The sequence below is a fragment of the Plodia interpunctella genome, chromosome 14 (assembly GCF_027563975.2).
Source record: "Plodia interpunctella isolate USDA-ARS_2022_Savannah chromosome 14, ilPloInte3.2, whole genome shotgun sequence".
NCBI lineage: Eukaryota > Metazoa > Arthropoda > Insecta > Lepidoptera > Pyralidae > Plodia > Plodia interpunctella.
The window spans coordinates 4,058,367-4,083,873 of record NC_071307.1 but is presented as its reverse complement, the minus strand read 5'-3'; the positions used below and the strand labels follow the sequence as shown (position 1 = coordinate 4,083,873).

Genomic DNA, 25,507 nt, shown 5'->3' with positions numbered 1-25,507 from the left:
CTTATGTTATTCTATTTCACGGTCATACTTATCGTAGAATTGCATTGTCACTGGAATATACAACATGGCAAATTATACAAGGTTCCTAAAAACCTCGCAAGATTGAAGGAGTCAAAAGTTAAAAATATCAATAATAATACGCTCAATTATTTTTTATTTTTTTTAACGTTCCGGTCGTTCCGGAATGCTTGTAGTTTGTAGATTTGGTAAATATTACTTAATTTTGAATGAGACGTGAAAAAGTGTATGTGTATAATTTCTAAATAAATGATTTGATAAATCATTTATTAAGAAATTACACAGGCTCACGTCACAAAATATCTTATACTTCCAATAACTGTAATAAAATCATTTAATTATTATCTATTGCTATTGCTACTGACCGGCCGGCCTTTAAACACTCAGCAATAAATTAAAAATGTTTAGCCACCCGCTTTATAAAGCATTTAATGTGGGTAATTTGTATGCAAAAACACTTACAATTTTCGAGCCGCTGAAATACTTATCTCTGTGTTTTCAAACTTAAGGCTGTTTCGTTGATGGTGGTACCTTCGTAACACATTACGTCGAGCTGACGGCTGAGGCACGAGGACATGAATAATTCAGATCAACTGCACCCTTCGTTGGTTCGTTCTACATGCCCTGGAGCACACAGAGTATCTGTGAAGTTCAGAGACGATATAGTATGAAGCACTTATCCAGATTTGAAAAGCAAATCACATTACATAAATAGGCTATTCTTTTGAAAAATTATTTCACTTAAAGCACCTAGTTAAATCACCCAGGTGCTTTAACTTCACCAATTATTATATTAACTTTGATGACATTAACTTTGAAGATGGACGTCTGCATCGTGCCTCACGAGAGGCAGGAGTTACCAAAATTGTATGTTTTCTAAAAACTTGTTAATTATGAGTACAATTTCCACATTACAAATTAAACGTTTTGATAAAAGTTTATTTCTGGTTCAGAAATAAAAAAATATACTGTTATAACTAAGTACATAGTATTTTATTTTCTACTGTTAATTTTTAACAAAAATGTTATTTATTTATGATGCTCATGCTGTAGCATTTTCGGAAAGGGGCTAGACTATTTTTAACGTTTTGGGATAAACAAATAAGGGTGTAATTGTAGTTTGTAAAATATGTCACTTCATCTCTCTTACTCTTGTTGTCTCAAATCTTACTAGTTTCGATAGCTCTAGCACATAAGCCATCCATCACAAAGCTCTAGAACCTAATATTGAAGCAGTTTACATATATATGTATACACGTGAACTTTTTATTAAACTTCTATGACCGAGAGGTATTCAAATTACTTTGCTTCCGGACATGAATAAATTCCAACTTGATATAAGTTATTCATTTCTCATCGTTAGATATACATTAGAGATGTTCCTCAAAGAAGATATTGCTAAGTTTCCCATTTGGATCTGAAGACGAAAGCTCATTCAGTGGCGCTAAAGGCATTTAGATGCGGCAGAGGGTGTGCTTATCTGGCAGGCGTGCGGGCCGGGGGTGGCTTTGTTCTCGCACCGGCCTCTCCAACCACTTAGAAGATTGCTACGCTTTGTCTTATATACTTCTTTCTATACATTGCCACTGACAATTTTTCGTTTCCGCTTTGGTAATTTGATCGATAAATCCTAAATTTGATATTTAGGATCATCCTTTTAAGTGTACTACTTCGAAGTGAACATCCATCTAAGTGTTCGTTAATACAATAACCTTAAGTTTCGCATTGTTCAGTTATTAATTTCAGTAAGTCCTTTGTATATTGCATGCGGCAAACAAGGTAGAACCTCATTGTGTTTAATCACTCTGCATCGCTATATAATAACGAGCGATGCACCGACGTATAGGTAATTCATATGACACGTTTAAGGCCTACACACAACTCTTGACACGAAGGCCGTACTTAAATTGTTTTTGCCTTCACCATGTTATTATAAGCTATTGTGTACAGATGTTAGGACAACCTTCAATGGCCTAGTTTCTCCTTCGCAAAAACTTCCTTGTATACTTATAATATTATTTTATAATATAATTATTTTATTGTGTAATAATTTTGACGTTTCAATTTGACTTTGCATTATTTATCGTATAGTCGTAAGGGCTAAGTAGGTAAAGCCCATGAAATTTGTTTAGGCTTAGAAGCAGGCGTGGCGGCGAAAGCAGTGCTCCCTTGACATGCTACGGCGCGCGCTCATTGCAGTCAAGGCCCTCGACTACCAGTGCATGCCCGACCCGCCTGAACAGCACTATGCACCGCGCTTATGAACAAATAATATCACTACTTAAACATTACCATTCAAGCACCCAAACACGGGTTTTCGAAATCTAAATGCAACTTTTAATGATGTGAACTGATTTAAATGGTGTTCAGGAAGAAGTTTGTTTTCCGTTTTTTCTTATTGTCAGGCTAATAGATGACATTCATAAAACATTAGTCCTAATAAAGAACAGAAAGTGCAGTTATTTTACTAATACTTTCGTCGGTTTTACCATACAGAAAATAAATTTGATTCACCACGAAAGAAGACAATTCGTATGTGACTCACAACAATGTGAATAAAATAACAAATAACGAGCTTATGAACCAAAGTCATAAGATTCGGATCAAATTATAGTTATATAGTGTTCACATATCGTTAAAAATGACCATTATTTTCATGTGGTCAAGACTAAATACTTATTAAAAATTAATAAAATAAAGATATTCATCTTCGAATGACCGTGGCACCGTTGAAATAGTGTGCGTCTTTCGTCCTTGACACAACAAATGCAGCAGCGCAACATGAGCGCCTCGTCGTCGCACCACGACGCTTGTTATGTAATCATCAGCCGCGGGTGCACCACTAATAAGACACATCATGAAAACGAGTGAAGACAAAGGTGCATTCCACGTGCAAATGAATATTTTAATTGTTTATTAATTAACCCCTTAACTAGTTTCATAAAACTGGGCAGTCTTGTGTCAACTAGACTCAATGTAATACAAAGGTTCATTTTGTGCTATGTCAGCGTCATTAAACATAAGTTCCTTTTTAGTTTGAAACTGATGCAAAACTATAAAAGCAAAGTAACGCACTATTTTATAGTTGAGAAGCCGCCTGATAGGCTTGAACAAAGTTCGTAAAACTGCTAGTCTGCTAGGGAAACTGCTAAGTAGGTTTTTCCTTGACACGAGTTGCAACACGGCAACAGATACAAGGTTGCAGAGACACGCCATGGCGATTATTTAATTGTTATTTAAACCAGAGATAGTGCATCGCTTCCATGTCGAGGTCTGCGCACAAGAAATCTGAGCTAAATGGGTAATTAAAACGCAATCAAGATAAGGGCGAACGCAATCAAAATTACTTTGAAGATCCTAGCCTATGTATATTTACCTGAGTACTCGTACGTTTAAACAAGTTTCATAATATACATACTCGCCTATGAAATTCCTAACAAATATTAGGTTTAGGATGTTTATACTCGTAGTAATAGAATTCATTATATACGTGTAAAAACTGCGTGGTCATGAAGATTTGGTGTGCATTACTGCTTACATGTATATGGAGAATCGTTTTATGAAACGTTTTTTTAATTTCTATTTACATAGCGGGACTATAAATATTTTTATAATACAAATACAATATAATACATATAATGACGACCTTGGTGGCGCAGTAGTAAAGTTCTTGCCACTGAACCGAGAGATCCCCGGTCGGGTCATGATGGAAAATGGTCTTTTTCTGTTATCTTATATGTTATAAAATATTAGTATCGTTGAGTTAGTATCCATATATACAAGTCTCGAACTTACTTTGGGGCTAGTTCAATCTGTGTGATTTGTCCTAATATATTTATTTATTTATACAATGGCTGATTCAATATATTCGTGCCGGTCGAATCCCATGAACTTTGAGTTTTTAATGTTACTAGTTCAGTAGGTATGTTCAATTTTTAATATCTCCCAAGATGGTGTGGTCCGGTTGTTCAGCATTTCGCAAGATGACCCTTCGTAGCCCCACTTTCTACATGCGACCCGAGGTGTATGCACTTCTTCGCTTCTGATTTCTCATTTTTTCTTAATTATTTGATACCAAATCATGTTGTGTAATTCGAAATTACCGAAACCTCATTTGCAGGATAATCGTTATTTCTCCAATTAAGCTTCTTTTTGACGTTGTAAATTTAAAATTTTGTTAAATATCACATACGTGCTGTGATCCAATTAACAATTATTCCGTATTGCACAGTCGTTCAGTATTCAATTCAGTTTCGGGACAGGACAAGGTTTCAATTTCGCTCGTAGGTGTTGTTTTTGTTTGTGGATCAAATTTAACGTTGCCAATCAGTGTTTCGCTTTGGTCAACCAGTAAATGAACATTCATTGGCCACATATCTACAAAACAAAAATGACAATTTTTAATTACTTTTAATTACTACTCTACATACATAAACAAAATATAGATTACATATTTTTGTAAGTGTCATCGTAGTTAATCTATTTAGATTATAAGAAATTTATAGTATATGTAAATGAAAACATGATCACTCTTGCTATCTGTGCAACAGTTAACCTCAACTTAAGAAATAGTAGTACAGTATAATGAAGAGTACTACGTATCAGTATTGTCCAGGTGACCCATTCTGGATTCTCATTTGTCATCTGCCTACTCAAATGACTCGCGTTAGACAGTAGAGAAAGACAAGTCATTGACTTATGTGACATGAATGTTCAGTGTGAGAGAGATATTTACAAAAGTGACGACCGCGGAGTGCGCGTCATTCGGCAAGCTGGTTCATTGTTCGGGCGAGTTGGCTGGCACACACTAATGTTGTTGGCCTAGCAACATTGCTCTGTTCCATTCACCTCTCACCAAGCTTTAATGGTGGCTCAGCCGTACCCAAGCTTCTCTATACCCTCTCCATGATTCATTTCATCAAAGTTATTGCTTCTAAGATCCAGTTAAAAGATACCTATAAGCTTGTGGTCTAATCTTACATACTCCATCGTCAAAATACAACTAGCGATCAATATACTTAAATCTGTTTTCGCAAATACATACATATGCCGGCTATTCCTGGGAGGCTATGACGTCACATCGTCGATGGCAGTCACGTGTGTTATTTGTTTACTGTCCGTTATGCACGTGAATTGGTCAGTTAATCTTTATCGGAAATATAGAATATACGTTGTTGTTAAGCATATACAAAGTTCATTCGAGTGTACATACTACTTTTCAAGTACTTAGTTACTATCTACTTTCTATATATCTACATATAAGCCCTTGATTGCGAAAAGGGAACGCGGTCCAAGTTCACTCCACACTGTTTATCAGCGGCGCTCTAGGAACATAAAGTTGTTAAACAGCGATGCCGGCGTCGTGCGCGGAACGGGTCGGGAGGGGACACATTCACTGCCTTTCACTTCCCGCTTTTGTCATGCAGTCGCTGTAGGCAACGGAAAGGCAGACGGCCTTGTAGATTGCGTGCTTTCTAGGCGTCCCTTCCCATTTTAGACGTTGAATAAGCTACCATTACTCTATGACAACATACCAAAGTTTTAGAGGTCTTGCTTATGAGTCGCGGCAGATATTATTGTGATTTAATACTACTACTTTTCATTCTTGAAGTTGTTGCCACATCCACATCGCAGAATATTATACAAATAATACATGCATGGTCAAGGATCTATAAAAATGGCAATTACATCGTCAGCAATAGAACACTCGCATGTGTTGTCGGAGCGAGGCTCCATGGCCGTGTTAACCTTGGCTTTTGAGCGGTGACTTTCACGGTTAGCCGGCCGCCAGATTACATAAGATGTGCGAGCTATCCGCAGCCGACGCCCCGGCATCTGCTATGACGACGTAGATGCCACTCACTAACACAAACCGGTTCCTCGTACTCCGGTAATAGAATTAAGTAATAATTACAATACAAATGGGATGTAGAATACTCAATCATGCAACCTTCACCACTCTTCTTCATTACAAGATTAAACAAAACATTACATAATTTGGTGAATATTTATGTTTGATGTTATTGATTTTGGCGAAAATCTAATGTTGCATTTTGTTGTCTACAGGTACAAGAGCGGGGTGCGCTCAGTGAGGGGCGGGGGCGGCGGCGGCGCGGAGGAGGCGCGGCGCGGCGGCCTCAAGGCGCTGCCCAAGCGCGCCCGCACTCGCTGCAGGGGCATGAACATGGGGCAAAAGCTGTCCGGCGGTGTCAAGTCGGTGTCGCGCGAGTGCACCGCGCCATTCAAGGCTGTGGTCGCGCGGGAGCTGGCCCCGGAGGCGCCGCGGCCTACGCGGCTCGACGCGTTGTTGGACGCGCCGCCAGCGCACGCTGAACTGCAGCTCAAACACGCATGGAATCCAGAAGACAGGTATTATCGCCAGTACAACTTTTAATTTTCGAACCATTTACCAAAGCAAAAATCCCAACTTCTTCCAAGCATCTATTCGTGGACTTTCCCTTCATTTCTTGTGAAATAACGTCTATTCGTGGACTTTCCCTTCATTTCTTGTGAAATAACGTTTAGTCATCCGACCATTTCGTCCTTTTTCTTAGTATATCAATAACCTGAGCTTTTTGTACCAATAGATGCAAAAAAATACGATTACGACCAGTTGAACCTTCTTTTCTTTCTTGAAAGCTTTTAAATCAGTTCACACAGAATCCACTTCAAGATCCTTTTATGTCGTTTATTTGTTACATACATATTGCATCGTGTTGTATATCTAACTAAAAGAATTAAATAACTGACTATGACTAAGCATAGATTAAGCATGCTCGAAATCCTTAGCAATATACTAGATATTAATAAAAAGATAGATGAATTCCTTATTGCACCATTTACAGAAGAAACACGTCATAATTAGGTATTCAAGCATGAGCGCATAGACGGACAAAAGCAATTCCTTCCAACCGACCTTGAGTGAAAACAGAAAGAAGGGACCAAGAGGGTGCAGTAAAAATATGCAATGAGTTGTAGAAAATACAGATGACGTTCTAAGTAGATGTAACTTTATTACTTATCCATTGAAATAACGTTACGTTTACCGCGAGGCCTGGGAAAGATAAAAGCGAATATTGCTTGTTAATTCACTTCGCGTAAATGAAGTTATCCTCAAATCGTTAGGAAATAAAAGCATCTCAATGGAAATGTTAACACTTCCATTGTAGATTTCATCATAGATCTAATTACTGTCGGTTACAATTTCAAATTCTTCCTTGAAGTTACTTAATCAAAACAATAGTATGTCCATACAAACTATTATAACGACAGTCATCATAAATGACGTTGGATCGATGCAAACACTTCCGACATTGCATCTCTATTTCAAGTATGATGATTATTACTTAAATTTCCGCTATTATGTCATTGTCATTGGAATTATCTAGTTGCAAACTTATTAATTTTATTATAAAAAAAAATGTGTTTTCTGTGGTACCATATTCCCCTTTCATAAAAATATGATATTGTATTCGGAAGCCTTTTAGTACTAGTGAGGTACAGGCTTACATGCAAAATACATTGTACTTGAAATTCAGTACGTGTACTGAGTAAAATATCTCTCAAGATCCGATCATCTGATCTTTCATCTGTCGATATATTAATATATGTACGTAACATTATGGTCTTGATTAAACCTATAATGGCTTTTGACAATAATGCAAATTATGCACTTCTTTTCCAGATCACTAAACATATTTGTAAAAGAAGAGGACGCATTAACGTTTCACCGGCACCCGGTGGCACAAAGTACAGACTGTATCAGAGGGCGAGTGGGTTATTCCCGCGGGCTTCACTGTTGGGAAGTAGTGTGGCCGGCGCGGCAACGCGGCACACATGCGGTGGTCGGCGTGGCAACCGCGCACGCACCGCTACACTCCGTCGGGTACCAGAGCCTAGTCGGCGCGACCGATCAGAGTTGGGGATGGGATTTGGGAAGAAATAAAGTGAGTGCCCACGGTGACACGATTGTTTGCCTTTTCATATTAAGGAACTGTTGTTTTACTGTTTGTGTGTTTATAACTGTCCAATAAACGTTTTGTATATTATTTATTTATTACTTTTTGAATGTATATACGTGCTTCTGTGTTTGTAAGCATCTACGTCTTTAAGAGATTATAATTGTGTAATGTTTTATTTCAAGTTATTACCATTTACTTGGAAACATTGATTCGAAATTTCGTTCTTGAATAAATCATCATAACTCAGCCAGTAGCTTAAATATAACTTATCGAGCTGTCGATTGGTATCACTCATCATGTACATTCTATTATTAAATTTCCATGAAAGCAAATACGAGTCAATATTTAAAAAGTCATACGAAATCGATTTCAGGTATACCACAATGCGAAAGGTACAGGCGGAAGCGGTACGACGTACCCGGCGTTATTACGGCCGAACGAGCAGTTCCTAGTTCCAGACAGATTGTTAGTGGTTCTGGACATGGACGAGGGAACTCTGGCGTTTTGCGCGGACGGACGGTACCTCGGAGTGGCGGCGCGAGGTCTGCGGGGCAAGACTCTGTACCCCATAGTGTCCGCCGTGTGGGGACACGCGGAGATCACCATGAAATACATCGGTGGCCTAGATCGTAAGTTTTTTGTTATTTCATTTTAATAATTATTTCTAGTTTGAGTTTTTAGAGTCATTTCAATGATCCATTAATCCGTTTTGATATCAACACAACTTTTTATGCCTAGCTTTTCTACGCACAGCTTCTTATAAAATGTTTCAACTGGATTTAAGATGATCCTGGTCGATTGACGGTTTGTGTGTGGAACCTGGATTGTGATCTGTCTTTATGTTCTTTCGGCCAGCTGGGATTAATTAACAATACACTTCTTATTTTGATGACCTTTGTGATATATCGGAGGACAAGTCAAGATCTTAGGACATAAAAGTAGAAAAAGATCCATCAATGGATCTTGGATCAGTTTTGGATGTTTATATATGTATATGTGTTAGTTGTAAAATATAGTGTGTTCGAATCAGTCAGTATAACATGTGAACAATCCTCAGCGGAGCCGCTGCCGCTGATGGAGCTGTGCCGGCGCGTGATCCGGCAGCGCGTGGGGCGCGGGCGGCTGTCGCTGGCGACGCAGCGCCTGGCTCTGCCGCCAGCGCTGGCCGCGTATCTGCTGTACCGCGCGCCCTAGCGTCTGCTGCCCGCCGCCCGTGCCCCAGACGATCACTGAATATTGTATCGACTCGACCGACAGTAGTGAATTTGAGTGACCGATAGTTTCCTTTGCCCCGAACTGTGAACTGTCGAGTGTGACGCGCCACGTTTTACCCCAGGCACGGGTTTAATAGTAATGGACCTCATACTATCGCCTGTCCGGCGCCCGAAACGCGATAGCTCTTATAGTGAGGATCGTCGTTCGATGGACACGCCGGTCGAATGACGGCCCGTATGTCTGCATAATACATTTATCTCGCGGTAGTCATGACCCACATGAGCAATCGAACGCTTAATATTTACAGACGTTGTTGAATGAATAACTTTTTGGTTACCGCACCAATAGTCTTGTCTTTTAGGTGTATGTACCTAAATTGCAATTAAAATAAATACGGTTTAAATGTCTTTCCCCAATTTTTATCCGATATTCTGAACATGAAACAATTATTACAATTTATTGATTTTCATGAATAAAGATCTGCATCAAATCGTGTATTAATAAAATGTGATCTAATATTAATGGAATACAATAACATTCTGCAACGTCTACAAATAATAAGCGTTACAAATTTGTCAATGTTCGATAGCAAATAAATACTGCACATAATGTAAATTCCTTGTAAAGCGTCATTTCACTTGTATTCACATGCAAGACATCAATTGTTATTGAAATAGAAACTTTGAAGAAATTGACATTTTAATATCGTTCTGACGTAGGATCTTATGGACCTAAATGTTATTATAAATAAGATTAAATGATGTCTTTGTTCAAGCGAGTATTGTATTATGCTAATCAATCAAGCTAGTGTTAAATTCACTTATCTAAGGGTCTGGATAGTCGAGATTGTGCTTGCTCCCTTACCACGGTGGTAGTCATACAATAAGCAACGGTTAGTTGAAAATATATAAACTTATTATATGATCTGGGAGTTTCTAAGGTCAAAACTATATTTACAATTATATAGCATCACAAAATTGTATATTTTTATTTTATAATATTTTTATTTACAACAACTAAAAGTGTGTCCTAAAGATTTGACAATTATTGGAAACTTTCGGATTGCGTCGCACAACGACAATATGTATGGCTTTGTCTGTTTAGCGTGTTAAGTGTGATAGCTTATTCTGCTGTAATGTCAGCTGGCTCAGCGGGCGGATTACTTGTTTCTATTTATGTATAATTTCCAGTATATATTCTTTAATCACGTCAATTTGTATAACGTGGTAAGGGCCGTTGGTATTGCAACGATCCGTCCGCCAGCATAACCTGCCAACCGCCATTGTGACCACCACACAAGACCGTTATTCGGTGGGCAGAATGTTTCTGGCAGTGATCTATAAATATCACTTTATAGTATACTGATACCTCGGTCAAAGAAAGTTTTTTTTATATGTGCAATTTGCAAACATTGATGACACAGACCTCACTCGATAACGGTTCTGAGTAAATAGCGATATGAAGCACGGGACAGAACAGTTGTATGAAGACTAACACAATCATATTGTGATGGAGATATGGCGTCACATTTTAATTTTTATATTATAGGTAGAAATGCGTTGTTGTCAAGACGTCTCCGAAGTGTTTGACAAGTCTTCGCTTCTGTTCTGTCTGGCGTCGCTACTGTAGAATGTATCAATTTTAGGTGTAATCATTTTGACACACACTGCAACGATGCCGTAATAACAAGGACTTATAATAACCCTATTTTAATTTAAATGTTATCTGTGATAATTATACTTTAATGACAAATTGAAATCAGCTCCTTTCCACTGAATTCAATGCATTATTGACCTCTGTTTCATTGTGTGTTGCATTGATGTCGAAATTATTGAAACCTCCTCGCCTTGACTATCCGACTCGATGGTGGGCGAATATGGTATATTCTGTTACCGATATACAGTTTATAAACGTTTTATATATACGACACTATAGTAAGTTTATATCACAGTCGATTGATAAATTTATGTTAACGCTGATCAACAATAATGCAAGCCATATTGATCTCTTAGAAAATGCGATCTCTGGTCTGACGCTGGTTATAGCAGAGATGCGTATTTTACTTGTTAAGAAATATTTTAGATCGACGAAAACTCACGAGCCTCGGCAAGTACTAATAATATAACTAGATGTCATCGTCGTATAACAATAGCGTTGCGAACCGCCGCCGCGGTCGCTCACTAGGCCAGTGTATCGTTGGCAATTTTAAATACTATTTTATAGCTCATTAAGTGACTGGATTATTTTTTAGTTTAGTATTTTTAATTCCTAATGTAAAAATGTGTGCGTGTGTAATGTATATATTTACGACTATACGCATCGTATCCAAATGAATGTGACACCCAGGGATTATGTTAGCTGTACTTGAGACTAGCGTGTTAGATCGATATATTACGAAGTAATATCTCCTCGTTACGTCTTCTTTTGCAAATTTTAGACTAATAGATATAAATGCAATAAATTAAAAGATAGTATTTACAAAGCACTGTACTACTAATCGAGTCGTCAGCCATTTTGACCCAAATTAGTTGTAATATCTTAACCTTAAAGATGTGTAAGTACTTCCATTTTAATAAGATTTTTCATATGTAGATCGTACGGCAAGGTAGACAATCCCGCGAGGGCTCACTTTTATACAATGTTGTTATTCACGTTTTATCTCAACTCTCTTCTTTGTAAAAATCTAGAGTACCGTGGTTTCAGAAGCCTTTCACGAGTCACTGTGCGGAGTACAACGTGAATACCAACATGGTGAGAATGACTAGTGACGAACTGCCAAACGTGAGAGTGCGAGAGACGAGGCCCGAGTGGAGACGAATGCTTGCAAATGTTTGTGATAGTATCGTGCGTTAGACGGATATTTACACTGTGTAAGAGATATAATCATGATAATATTACACCAAGCTCTATGTGCTCTATGTCCAGTCCGTTGCGCTAAACTCCCTTCGAGGACCAACCGTCACGTTACAGAACACCGCTTATATTTTACTCTTTTGTATTGTAAAGTTTCCTTTCCCGTTCTCTTTCTATATCCTACACACCGGGGTTTACCGCAAAGGATTAATAATTTAGAAAAATAACCGTTCGAATTCCGTAAACCGTGAAATTTAGTCCTGTATATATAAAAGATTATCATTTTGCAGTGTTTAATGACTTTATTGTAAGGAAATGCATTTTAGTTAAGTTGTAGGAGATATTTTTAAATGGTCATTTCTAATGGATCACTGCGATCAACAGTCGAATCTCTTAGATACAATGATTTAAAAAAAATAGGAAAAACGATTGGAATAAATATTACTGGTTAAGAAAATAATAAATGATATTAATTAAAAATATGTTTTTATTTATACTACACAAGTTATTTTTACAAAAGCCTTCAGAATAATATTTTTTAGATGGACGGATATCACTATATAAAATGAGTATCAAGTAATATTTCAGACTTAATTTACAGTATTGTGATAATTTTAAAATACGGGGTTACATTCATATGTTTTCACGCCTGCATCACCATTCCATTTATAAACATAACAAGGATCCTAATATAAATTTCATATAAAAAGTACATATCACTACTTAACTACAACACTGTCTACATACTAACTACTAATACATATTCTAAACTAATATTGTATTATTTAGTGGTTATAAATTAATTAAATTAGTACACATGAGAAATTAAATCGAGAAATATTTTTTCGAACAAGCCCATAATTAATAATGAAAATCATTAATGAAGCCGTACTTTTTTAAATATTTATTAATCTTCATTGATGTTAGTAATTTATAAGTAGATAAATATCAATTCGAATAAATCACAATTTGCACAGCAGAACTTTGTGACCATATAAAATTTCATATTATAAAATTTCACCATTTCTACTTCTACTTTGTTAATACTATTGGCCGATTTAAATAAACTTTTATTAATGGAAAAGGCAAAGTATAATTAACTAATGTTTTTTGCCACTATCGCACCAATATTTGACACTTACACTGACTGACACTGACATGAAGAATAACTTTTTTATGAATGATAGGATAAAAACATAATTTTTGTACCTTAATAGCAATGAGGTCCGAGCCTAATCGTGAAGAGTGTGGTGCTCCACAAGGGTATCGTCACTGATGAGAATGGTGCTGTCGGCCAGGTCCTGCGGCAGGTCGATCTGAGCTGTCAGCTCGTGCAGCCCACTTAGCAACTCGTTTAATGACGACTACAAATAAGGAAAGTGTATCACTACACACTGTAAAATAAAATCGCTTTCAGCTGTCGGTCTGCCTGTATGCTTAGATTTTTATCGTATTCGTTATCAGTAAAAATTCGAGGAATCTTTTTTGTATGAAACTTCGTCATTTTAAAAACAGTTTCACATAAACTTGCATCCGCTATTACCTTACTTAGGGGTGGATTTCCGAAATAAAAACTACCCTAAGTAGTAAATCCCATCAAAATAGGATAATAATATAAAATTAAAAAAATACAGCTAATTTTGAAATTATAGACATGACACATCAATTTTATTTATTTGTATGGATTACGATAAAACCCGCTATACAAGCTTAGTGCTTGTGTGGGCTGCTGAGTTTTGTTCATTTATTTTATTTACCGACGAAAATACAATATAAATATTTACCTTAGTCTCATTGAAATGTGCTAATTCCTCGTCCAAATGCGGATCCTCACCCTCGAACGGTTCCGCCAGCTCTTTCAAATGTACGGGCAAGAGGCTGGTGTCTATTTCACCCGACTCATTGCGAAGCAACCTGCAAGTATTCAGACAATTCATAGTTCCCGATAAAGTGTAACTGAGAAAACAGTGATATGAGAGAGTGAGATACCTGAGTATCCTGCGACGGGTGGTCTCGGCGCCGACGAGCACGCGGAGCGCGGCGAGCGCGAGCCCGGCGCTGGGGCGGGCGCGCGCGCGACGCTGCAGACGCGGCCAGTCCGGGCGCAGCAGCAGCGCGTGCCGCGCGCGCGCCGCCACCACGCGCCGCGCGCCCGACAACTCGCACGACGACTGCGCGAACATGAACTGGACTGGGAACCGAGTATTTCGCGTTATATATACATACTAGCTTTTACCCACGACTTCGTACCTATGTGAATAAAAATGCGTTTCCCGTGGGAATTTCAGAAAATCCTATCATCATGTCAAATTTCAGCTTTCTACGCGGTAACGCAAGAGTTTTATGTATATTAAATTTATTTTTGCACCGATGTAGAGCTATCTGAGTTTTACAAATATCAGTTTTATGAACAAACGATATCTTGGAACAAGGATTTGGAAAAAATATTCGACACAACCATTTATGGTCATACCAGATTGGTAACGATTCATCATCATCATGTCTTAAAAGAGAGGATCTACACTCACGGTTGAAATGCACCCTGGCACAGACGAAGGCCGCCGTGCTGCCCTTGTTATAAAGCCCTAACTCCACGGGCTGGCGCACGGCCGCACGGACCAGCGCCGTGTCGCCGTACGTCACGAGTCCGCTCCAGCGAATAGGCTCGCCGTTCGCACACCCGTACAGACGTATCTGAAAATTTAAACGAATTATAATTATTTCCTGGTTGGGAAGCGCAAACTTCAAATGGTTAATCGGTCCAAATCTTCTGGGACGATTTCAGCGTACTTCATATTCTCATACTCATACAATATTATAAAAAGGAAAGATTTGTAGTTTTGTTTGTTTGTAACAAATAAACTCAAAACCACTGGACCGATTTTAATGAAGTTTGGCCCTGAGGCAAACTAGACCTTCAGGAGTATCACAAGCCTTATATCGCGAAAAAAGTATATTGTAAACTTATTTTTTACGCCTTGGATAATACTAAAACGATCATAGCAATAAAACGAATGATTGTTTTATAATTACCTAAAAAATAATCATAGTGTATAACTCAAAGGGAGCTCCGTATGTCAACAGTGTTACTGTCGATTTTAAAAAATCAGTAAAACCGTAAAATCATACTTACAGCTCTAGAAAACTCGCTGTTCTTATCATGTACTAAATGAAGCACGGCATTTTGAGGAGCACTCGAATTCGGATTAAACAAAATCGGCATCGGCCTACACTCATTGGCATTGAAGGACACCAAATAGGTCCCCTTCAGTTCCCCACCCGGCAAATCTATGGAGAATCCTTCACCAGTTATATGACATCTGATTTGAACTTTCTTATCCAAAATATTCCTCATGCTGAGCTCTTTCCTCTCCGAACGGACCCAAGACATAACGTTGTAATTACACTTTATAGGAAATATCTTCAATTTCTCTGAACCACCGATTATTTCGATCTTCGTTTTGTTACCGCTGGCCATGTCTTCGAAGGCCAGAATTCTACAAATAAAAAATATAATAAAATTATTACTTTCATATAGCTTATCTACACTTAGAAATTGTTTCATGTTTAATTTTTATCTATTACTTCTAATCCAAGAAGAACAGTAAGTTCGAATAGTGGTGCTACAGACCACGCCCTGAAAGTAGATCCGCGTTTTCCCGGTTGGGTCCGCTACTCATACTAGAATAAAATGAAAAATACTTACGCTTCTGTGACACAGTCTTCGGGTCCCGTATATGCTAAAGTTATAGCTTTAGTGTCCCGAGGACTTAAATCAAACTTGGAGGGAGAAATTTTAAAGGGTATTTTATTATGACCGGACATGTTCGCCATTCCTATTTTTATAAACCACATGCCTTGGATTGTGCCAGCATTACATAACATTATTTTAATTGGTTCTGTAAAAAAAGTTAATGGTTAATGATTGGAAGTCATTTTTAACAAATTTTTAACGATTTTTCTGTAATTATTTTGTATTCTATTTTTACTGAAAACAGACTAGCAGAACAATAAAGGCTAAAATAATAATGAACTATAACTTACCGCTGCTTAGCTCCAATTTATTACCAGGAGAAACTCCCGACTTTATCATCAACTTGACCGAACCCACAGAAGCGATAAGATCTACCTTCCTGAGGTTTATGTTGAGCCCATAGAGGTTTACAATCAAAGCCCCATTGAAAGTAGCCAGTGCATCCGCTGAAAAAACAACAAACAAATCATCTATTTGTTAGTAGTGGCAAAGACAGAATCAGACATGCTTATCTGTACCACATGATACAGTTCCAAGCGGTCTAAGCCAACAATCATAAAAAACGGAAACTAAACTAAAAATGTGACACTTACGCAGTTGTATGTCTGATAACTTAGGCGCTTTGAACATTATAGTAACTCTGATAGCGTTCCCACTAGTAAGTCTGCATAACTGTTTGTTCATATTCTTATTTTTCGCCTTTCCCTGCGCGTCTTCCGTCGACCCCTGCCGATCCATCAGCACCTTATTCACATCACATTTCTTTATCTCCTGAACATTTTTGATAGTGAACAAACTGTCCCCTTCTACGACAGACAAATCTAATTGCAAATCCACATCACAATCGCTTATGAGAACAAATGCTTTTGTTAACACAGCCTTCTCTTGAATGGGCGGGAATGTCACTTTGTTGATACCATCGCTCGACATGGCTTGAATAACCGGCATTTTAACCTCAATATCCATACTTCCCTTTTGCATTATATCTAAATCTATAGACGCATCCTTTAAATACATAGAGAATGGTAGTGATGTGGTCATTTCAACGTTGGAAATGATGTGTATGGTGAACTGTTCGGATTTCCCCGGGGACAGGAGCAAGGGAAACCGGGGCAACTCAATAGTGAGGTCTTTGCCGTCGTTGGGAAGATCGTCGAACTGAAATTTGGCTGTCAACCATGTCTCTGTTAGGATTGTGGTCGTTATAATGACGGGGCAGCTTACGCCTGGAATTATAAAAACATCAATGTTTATTTAAGTCAACCAAAAAATATAAATTATAGGCAAGTAAATTTTCAAGTCACACACAAGATCATATTTTTACAAATATGACTAGAAAATAAATAATAAAATTCATAATTTCATATTATTTACTTACCGACATATCCTTTAGCTGCAGAAACCGTAATATCGGCCCATTGATCTGAAAAATTAAGAAATCAAATATAATTATCCTAAAAACTTGTTATGTTATAACTTCATCTTCATCTATTTTTAATATAATGACAAAGATTCTGAATTCATGAGACATAATGAGTTAATCTGTCATATGATAAATCTGACTTCATGAATAGACTGTTGGAACGTTTATATTTCACAAAGTACCAAAATTAATGTTGAATTTTATAGCTTGTTAATAAGAATAACAGTGTTAATTAAGCGTTATGCAGTTAGAGCTGTAATTCCATGGCCAAGATGCTAAGAAGCAAGCCCCACAAACCTTTAGCCAAGGACTCTCTCAAGTGCCTATGGCGCAGCAACTCGTGCCAGTTTACTGACTTATCTAACTCCCTATACTCGCTAGTGGGGGAAGGGATATGGGCGTCGCCTGAAAATTTTAACTAAATATATAATGCAATAACATAAATACATAAATGTGAATCTAAAATAATGATAATATATAAGATTTTGTGATAGGACACTTCACTGACACATTTTTATTACTATTTTCAATGATCATATAAATAAATTTCACATCACTAAGTTTGTATATCATACTCATATAAGTGGAGAAGTATATAAGTAGGAAAGACTTTGACGTTTTGGAAGCAACCGTTTATATTACGCAATAAGAATGTATGTATATTCAGCTACAATACATTTTACCAAATGTAAAATTTATAGAAGCTAAATAATGTGTTTATATAAAAATAAAATATTTTAAATAGCTATATTACCTTTACTTGAATGCAAGTGACTATCATTAGACTTGAAGCTGGCATAGTTATCCTGAACGGTGCTCAGAGTAGACTGACTGTTGCTGGACGGAGATCTTGACCTCACAGACCTGGGTTTCTCTTTAAGATCGTCTTCCAAAGCATTTTTCATTTCGTTAAAATTTAGTGTATCAGCTGTGACAAAAACAGCTGGAACTTCCTTCTCAATATTCCCCTTCACTCTGTCGACAGATATCACAGTATTAACACTACCAGCTGTGCTGGCAGTGGCAGTGTTTTTAGTATCTTTTAGGAGTGTCACGTGGACTTCGTTGGTGGATTTGGGATCTTGAATGTTCATTTGCAGTTCGGCGAGTGGCTGCTTCTTCTTTCTGTTCAGCTTCAACATGTCTGATACACTCACATTTGTGGTAGACTGTCTTCCTGAAAGTTTATATAACATCTAAGTAACTACACTTATGCATTTTTAAAAAAGATGCATAACTAATTAGATTGTTAAGCCATGTATTATATCCATATTATCTGTGGGAGATTTGACTATGATTTTAATTTACCAAACCAAGCCATCCAATCAATTACCAAGTATAACATGTAAGTACCCAAAAAGTCCTGGATCTTGGAAATGCTCAAAGAGTTCTCCTCCCCCTCCGTGTCGTCCGCCAGCTCCAGCCGCCGCAGCAGCTCGCCGCCCGCCGCACACTTCTCACTCGCTCTGGTGTACAACGGTTTCTCCATTAATTTGTTCACGTTGGTATTATCCTGCAAAAAATATTTTAGAAGACTAACTTTTTGGAGTTCAAATGGGGAAGCTTCATCTTGACTGTATCTATTTACTTTGTTTGTCCTCAGTTCTACAATTAAACTATTATTTATGTGAAAACAAGTTTGTTTATAATGAGATTAAAAATTACATAAGGCATTTAGGTAAAAAGGTATCGATTCTCATCGAATTTTTTTCTAATCTGGAAAGATAAGTAACAGAAACTCTATAATTGTAATTAATACCTGTTTTCCTAATTTTCCACTGAAAATATTCTGAATATCTTTTTTAGAATCAAAGTTAGTTTTCTTTTCCAATGTTTTTGTGTTGTTCAAAGTGTTGAGGACATTTTTTTCAGGTATATTTTCCGGAATCTTTGGCTGTTTGACAGGGACACTGTCCAGCGTATTGTCCATTTTGTAATGGGTGGAATGTCCCAGAGGACCCATCTGGTAACTGGTTGATACTGAAACATATCACAAATAATTGAGCAACATGTTAGCACATCATGTTAAGAAACCTAAGGAAGAGTGTAGAATCTACAACTAATCTAAAACTGGAAACATAAAAACTAAATTTAATATTTAAGAAACCCCCTTTTGTAGTTGCTGGCATTATCTCATCTAGTAGAAAAGAGCTGACTGATTTCCAAAAGGCTGAATGCACATTTTCAAAATGTAGGTGTTCTTAGCTACATTACACATATATTCAATAACTCCCTACATCTCGACAAAATTTCAATTAAATCAAACTAAATCAAAATCTGTTCCGCCGTTTGGTTTCTCGATGCCACGGATAGACATACAGATACCCATGCTGTAGTAAAGAGTTCCCTCCCTTGTTGGGAGCCGATCCTGGGCGTACCATCTGGTCATTTTTATCATAATAATGCATTATCATGGAAACTGAGACTTGAGAAATAAGCTCATGTAAGAGTTAAAAAATTAATACAAATAGAATATCCACCTTCACTAATACTGAGTCCGTAAGATCTGTCAGGACTATCAGTCTTTCTTAGGATTTTGCCGAAATCTGGACATCTATTCTGAAAATAAGCTCCTACTGATGTATTATTGCTAACCCTGGAATTAAATAATTAAACAAGTTACTTAAAATATTCATGAGAGGATTTACACATAGTCACAAGAGCCAAATGACCAAATTTATACAAATTTGCAGGCGTCAAAACTTACATGCTCTCTGCAAAGTTTGTTTGCTGATTAGAGGGTACTGGTAAAGGTGCTTCCTTTTTAATGAATGATGACTCATCAGCTGTTAAGTCTCTCTGGAATCAATATTATCCACATTAGCAAAATTGCTTCATATACAGGATGGAGTGAAAAAACGCTACTTAACAATAATGTTGGTTTCAAGATTTTTATTAAGAAACACAATTTGTATGAGATTCAATACCCTGTAAAATTAATGTTCCACAACATTACCTTTGAATGAAAAGAAAAATCAGTAGCAATGGAATGTCTCATGATATCATGGACTTCATTAGTCTGCTTATCCATCTCATTGGCTATGCTGTCGAGGGCGATGGAATGTCGACCATATTGCTGGTCCAATGTCTGGGTAGTGCTGAGGGGTTTCGTTTCCAATTCCTGGGCTCCAGTCGATCTCCCTGTCATCTCACCAGGATTAAAGGCAGTCTAAAATTTCAAAAATTGTATATAACCAAAAAAAAGTTATGTTGTGTTAAGTTTTGGTTCACAAATTCAACCAGCACCACTCACCATCCCAATAACATTCAGCACAATAATTTTACTATTTTGCAAATAAAAAGTTGTATTAAAAATTCACTTACTGATTTGCTCAATGAAAAATTCCCAAGAACAGAATCACCAAATCCTGAAAAAAAAGTAGTAGCATTGATTTTGGAAATTAAAGAAGCAATAAATCATTAATACTTAAGTCATGAGAATCTCTTTATTGAACAAAAATAACTTTAACCCAATTCAAATGCCAATTTGTTTTTGTTATACCACCATTTTCAATATGTAAATACCTAAATAATTTGCAAATAATACTCTACTCATCAAGAAGAACATGTTTATTTCTGTAAATGATTAAATTCTCAATTTCCCATTGTTAAATCCTAAAACTACCTTCAACTCTCTCCAAGTCCAGAATCCCAGATGATGTGTTTGTGTTTGCTGCAGATTTGTCTGGGCCAGCAGGTTGAGAAACCAACCTATAAATAAAAACAAAAAATATACAAAAACACCATTACTGTTTTCTGTTTCTCTGGGTTATGTTCTAAAAACTAACAATTATTTAAAAAAGGATCTTACAGAAACAATAAAGGAATATACGTAGCAAAGAACCTATGCATATAGGTAGTAAATATGCACTCTTTTTCATACAATATCTGAATTTCATAAATTGCTCTACTTACATACAATATAAGGTGCACACCCTGATGATACAGATGTATTATATGATTTATAATGATAAATGATGTATTATATATTAATAATAAATCTGTAGCAAAAATACTCCTATTTCAGTAAGATTAAATTTTAGATGAGTGTAAATAATAATAACTGACCTGCTCAATTCATCATCATTTAGCATCAAGCGCCGAGGGATATTAAAAGATCTGTCCTCCGCTAAATGTATAAGTCTTTGTATTTTATTAGGAGTAAGAGGGTTTACATCCATTTTAATAAATTTCGTTCCCCGAGCGTGCTTCAGGCAGTAAATATCAGGTAGATTCAGGCACTATTTTATTTTAATATCTATTTCCAAGTTGAAACTGACTCAAATCCGTTGGATTTCAAAATAGGTAGTTATCACAGTAAAGTTGACAGTTGTTTTGTTGACGCTTGACAAATGTGGAAATGACAAGAAAGACCGAGAGAGGCACCGAGTTTCAAATCTATCTCTATATTAGGTAGAACACTCATAAAGGCGAAATAAATGGCCGGGAGCATATAATCCTTCTCGTAACTATGGATAAGTAGAGAAAAGTACAAGTTGTATTAGACACGATCGATTTATGCTCTTATATAACCACTAGAGGCGCCTCAGAGATTAGCTCCCGTGGGAATTTAGGGATAAAAAGTACCTTATGTGTTAATTCCAGGTTATTTTCTACCCGTGTACCAAATTTCATAACAATCTGTCTAGTAGATAATGCGTGAAGAGGTAACAAACTTACTTTCGTATTTACAATATTAGTTGGGATTGGGATAATCGATTGATTGAACTTAAAAAAAAACTTTTTTAAGAAAAATAAAGTTCGTAAATAAAAATACAAACCTATTCAATACTCCTATGTTATTTATCTTCTACCTTACTATATATACAAAATTCAGAGAATGATTTACATCACTTTAGTTATAGACACCTGGCAATATGTTCAACCAACCTGTCCAGTAGATTTTGCGTGAAAGAGTAATCAACATACACACATAAATAACAACTTTCGTTTAAATTTATAATTGTTCGTTTCGTTTAAAATTAAATTTATAATATTAGTAGGATAATACTGGAGCCAGTACTTCCGACTTCCCGAGAACTTTTTGATACAAGATTTACTTACCACAGGTACTTACATATATTGCTATCTCGTTCATCGGTAGTCAGACCTCTATTTTATGCATTGCGAGGTATATATGTATAACGTGTATATACCACAGATCTAAAAATATTACATATATACCCACTCTATATTATACCCTTTAGCGTGCAAGGAGAGGTTGGGCTGACGATAGCAGTACATGTATCAATAGATTTAGAAAGGGCTCCGCGCGCGGGTCCGTGATCTCACAGATAGAAGAACAATGTAGATAATGTAAAAGGTACAAACTTTCTTGGCCCTGCGCTGCATTACTGGCTCTAGTCTAACCAATAGCTTCATTACCAATTCAGATTTGTTTCACAGATATAAAAACATTACAATGAAAATTTGTTTCTGCCTAAATACTACAGCATATTACCTACGTCGGAAGCTCCAAGATCGGCCTTGCCGATAGTGGATAGGTTATGGTAGTACAACATTAGGAACTCGTTGAATGGAAAAAGTATTAAATTAAACACTTAATGGAATAATGGCTTTTAATATTTTTTACAATACTTTTAAATAATAAAAATAAACAGAAAAAAATATTATATAGTTGGAGCTGGATTTATATTGTTTATAATAATACAATGTCAAATCCCAGGGCCAAAAAATTTTATTTAGAAATGGAGAGAAATAGTTCACTTATGTGATCATTCATAACTTTTTGCATTGCCCATTGGCTACATTTAAACCAGCCCTGATTACAAAAAGCCAAATATACAATATTGAAGTATACACATATATGTAGTATATTATAATATGCATTTGAAATAAAGCATTTTTAATTACCTCTCCATACATTATAGTTCAACAAAAGCAAATCAAAATATCCTCGTTTAGAAAGAAATATTGAAAGCTTCTAGCATAGCAAGTAGAAATTTGATTGTACTATAACACAATATTATAAATACAAATACTTATAAGAACAATTTTTTTTTCTTGAATTAATTAAAAAAATACACCAATGTTTTCAACTTATAACCTTTTATTTAACGAACATTCTTTACAGTTAAAGAATGGTCGTTAAATAAAAGGTTATGTTCAACTTTAGACTCTTTTACAGTTAAAAGAGTCTAAAGTTGAACCAGTCAGAGATCAATAACAAAGTGTAAATGATTGAATATAATTTTTCAACTAGCATGCAGTGCTTATATAAAAAGGTTTTGTAACCTTTTCATATAAGCTTCATTGTTTTTCTTCAACATAAAATCATTTTGTAATAATATACAAGAGTGCAGATCTATACTAATTTATTATACCTATTATAGGTACCTAAATAACTCCTAGTGACAATGATCTAGTCACACACGCTAAATCATTACAACAATATTCATTGTTACATAAAGGGGTGACATTTGGTGGCATTGTGATAACAAATGGTAAAACTACCTTAACAATACATGGTTTTCAATCTTATATACAAAGTAATATACTGTTCAATCTAAAAATTCTTGCATTTTAGCTTGAGTTTGGTCCCGTTACAGGCAATGCATTAATTTCTTTATTAAGTCTAATCTGTTCATTGATGACTTTCCAGGCATCTTCCTTCTCTTTCTTAGTGATTGGACGTTTCTTCTGTTTGGCTGCTACCATCTTTTTATAAACCTCAATACACTCCATGTCAACTTGATCAAGTTGTTTCTTCAAATTTAATCTAATCATCTCTTGCTTACAGAGTCCAATGAGGTTTTTAAGGTTTTTACAGTTATCTTTTCTCACAGCTGTTAGTTCTGTCTGGCATTTCTTTATTTCAGCCAAGATTTCATCATCTGCAGGATTTGTGAGAGGGGGCAAATCTTCAGGGTCCAATATACCTTGTTCCACCAGCTCCTTTCTTAAACATTTTTCCAAAGTCAATGAGTTTTTGTAACTACTCTTTGTAGTTCCAGACTGTTTTATTTTAATGTCAGGTACTTCATATGACATCACATTTTCTTCCATTAATGCCGAAACAAGCCTCTGTGTTAATGGCCCTGTTATTATATTGTCATTTGATTTTTCTAACTTTTTACGAATACTGGATGAATCAGGTGACATCCCTGTTTTTTGTTTATTGGCATTAGATGCATTCTGATCTTCAGCTAGATGTTCATCAGCCCATACCTCTGAATAATGTCTGCCTAGTGGTGGTATAGGTGGTAGGGTGGTGTTGCTACTGGTAGCTAATAGTGACTCTAAGAACTTTATGTCATCCAGTGTTATTGGTGCACAATAAGGGTCAACAGAATTCCAAAATTTATATGGAATATTATTCTTTGGCAATGCAAACTGAGTTAATTCTAGCTTTACTGAATTGTCAGAGTTAACATTATTGTCATTGGCATAGTTATGAGAGGCGCTGGATGCATTTGAATAATTTTTGAATTTAGGCACTTTAGGTTGGTTAGAGAGTTTTGTATAGTCTTTTGATTTCATAGACTTATCTTCCAAGAATTTCCTTTTCACAGGGTATTGTACCTGTTTTCCAGCTGCCTTGCCTTTTTTTTCTCGCTTAGACTCATTTGTATCGATGCTATCTATTTCAGACTGAAAATATCTAACACGAAGAGCTGTATTACACAGAAGCGATTCTAACTCTAACTGCAAAGAATCAAGTTCATCCATACCAATGGGTTCATCTGCAGACCTGGCAGCTATAGCTGTAAAGCGCGGTAAACTAACAGCATTATCCTGGATTTTAATATAAGGAATGGGGCACATATCTACTTTAGTTTTTCCCACTGATACTGAACCTGGTATCTTTGCTGGTTTATTGTAGGGTGATATTCCTGGACTAGAAGGTTTTCCATTATCATGCCCTTTGCTAGCTAGTCGCCCTTTGCTGTTATGGTGCATTCTTTTACCCAGCATCTTGGTTCAATCAAATTCACCCGCGAAAATACTGAGACATATACATACATAGGTACATGTAAATAACTACAGGCTTCTGTTCACAATCACAGTCACAAAAGATATAGGATCCAAGACACAAAGTGCGAAACTGTTCTAAACAATGGACATAAAAGCATGAACTGCAAAAACATTATCAATATTTTTCGCAACTATACAAAAATACCACGACCAACATGACAAAATGGCGCAACGCACACAGAACAGAAAGAACGTAGAGCTAGCTAGTCTACAATAGTGTTGCCGCTCGATAGTAGACTATCGATTGTGACGATTCTATTAACGATCTTTGTGATAATACTATTTGAT

At 36.5% G+C, this 25,507-nt stretch overlaps 3 protein-coding genes across 8 annotated transcripts in view; 1 reads left to right on the top strand and 2 right to left on the bottom strand.

Annotated features, from left to right (window-relative positions):
* Positions 1 to 12,527, top strand: part of gus (gustavus) — a 48,562-nt gene extending 36,035 nt beyond the window's left edge. For all 4 annotated transcript variants that reach the window (XM_053754264.2, XM_053754262.2, XM_053754265.2 and 1 more), the window contains exons 2-5: positions 6,085 to 6,387; positions 7,703 to 7,964; positions 8,353 to 8,608; positions 9,037 to 12,527. In XM_053754264.2, coding sequence (XP_053610239.1) covers positions 6,197 to 6,387; positions 7,703 to 7,964; positions 8,353 to 8,608; positions 9,037 to 9,173 — 846 coding nt within the window. In that variant the 5' untranslated portion in view covers positions 6,085 to 6,196 and the 3' untranslated portion in view covers positions 9,174 to 12,527. The remainder of the gene's footprint in view (positions 1 to 6,084; positions 6,388 to 7,702; positions 7,965 to 8,352; positions 8,609 to 9,036) is intronic.
* LOC128675111 (uncharacterized) lies at positions 443 to 21,551 on the bottom strand. Of its 3 annotated transcripts, XM_053754259.2 has the most exons (20): positions 21,293 to 21,551; positions 20,850 to 20,935; positions 20,549 to 20,592; positions 20,181 to 20,393; positions 19,932 to 20,023; positions 19,705 to 19,820; positions 18,984 to 19,204; positions 18,578 to 18,737; positions 17,979 to 18,401; positions 17,522 to 17,629; positions 17,180 to 17,224; positions 16,395 to 17,027; positions 16,092 to 16,247; positions 15,754 to 15,946; positions 15,181 to 15,544; positions 14,576 to 14,741; positions 14,037 to 14,238; positions 13,832 to 13,961; positions 13,257 to 13,411; positions 443 to 660 (listed from the first exon to the last, which is right to left on the bottom strand). In XM_053754259.2, the coding sequence occupies exons 1-19, from the start codon at positions 21,403 to 21,405 to the stop codon at positions 13,280 to 13,282; spliced, it is 3,597 nt and encodes a 1,198-aa protein (XP_053610234.1). In that variant the 5' UTR covers positions 21,406 to 21,551; the 3' UTR covers positions 443 to 660; positions 13,257 to 13,279. The 3 variants fall into 3 exon arrangements, with proteins under 3 accessions (XP_053610234.1, XP_053610233.1, XP_053610235.1); XM_053754258.2 differs by lacking the exon at positions 443 to 660 and having other exon boundaries at positions 12,519 to 13,411; XM_053754260.2 differs by lacking the exons at positions 443 to 660; positions 17,522 to 17,629 and having other exon boundaries at positions 12,519 to 13,411.
* Positions 21,552 to 22,789: 1,238 nt separating this feature from the next.
* On the bottom strand, positions 22,790 to 25,422 carry Ada3 (transcriptional Adaptor 3). Its single transcript, XM_053754897.1, has one exon. The coding sequence runs from the start codon at positions 25,157 to 25,159 to the stop codon at positions 23,768 to 23,770; it is 1,392 nt and encodes a 463-aa protein (XP_053610872.1). The 5' UTR covers positions 25,160 to 25,422; the 3' UTR covers positions 22,790 to 23,767.
* Positions 25,423 to 25,507: the final 85 nt, after the last annotated feature.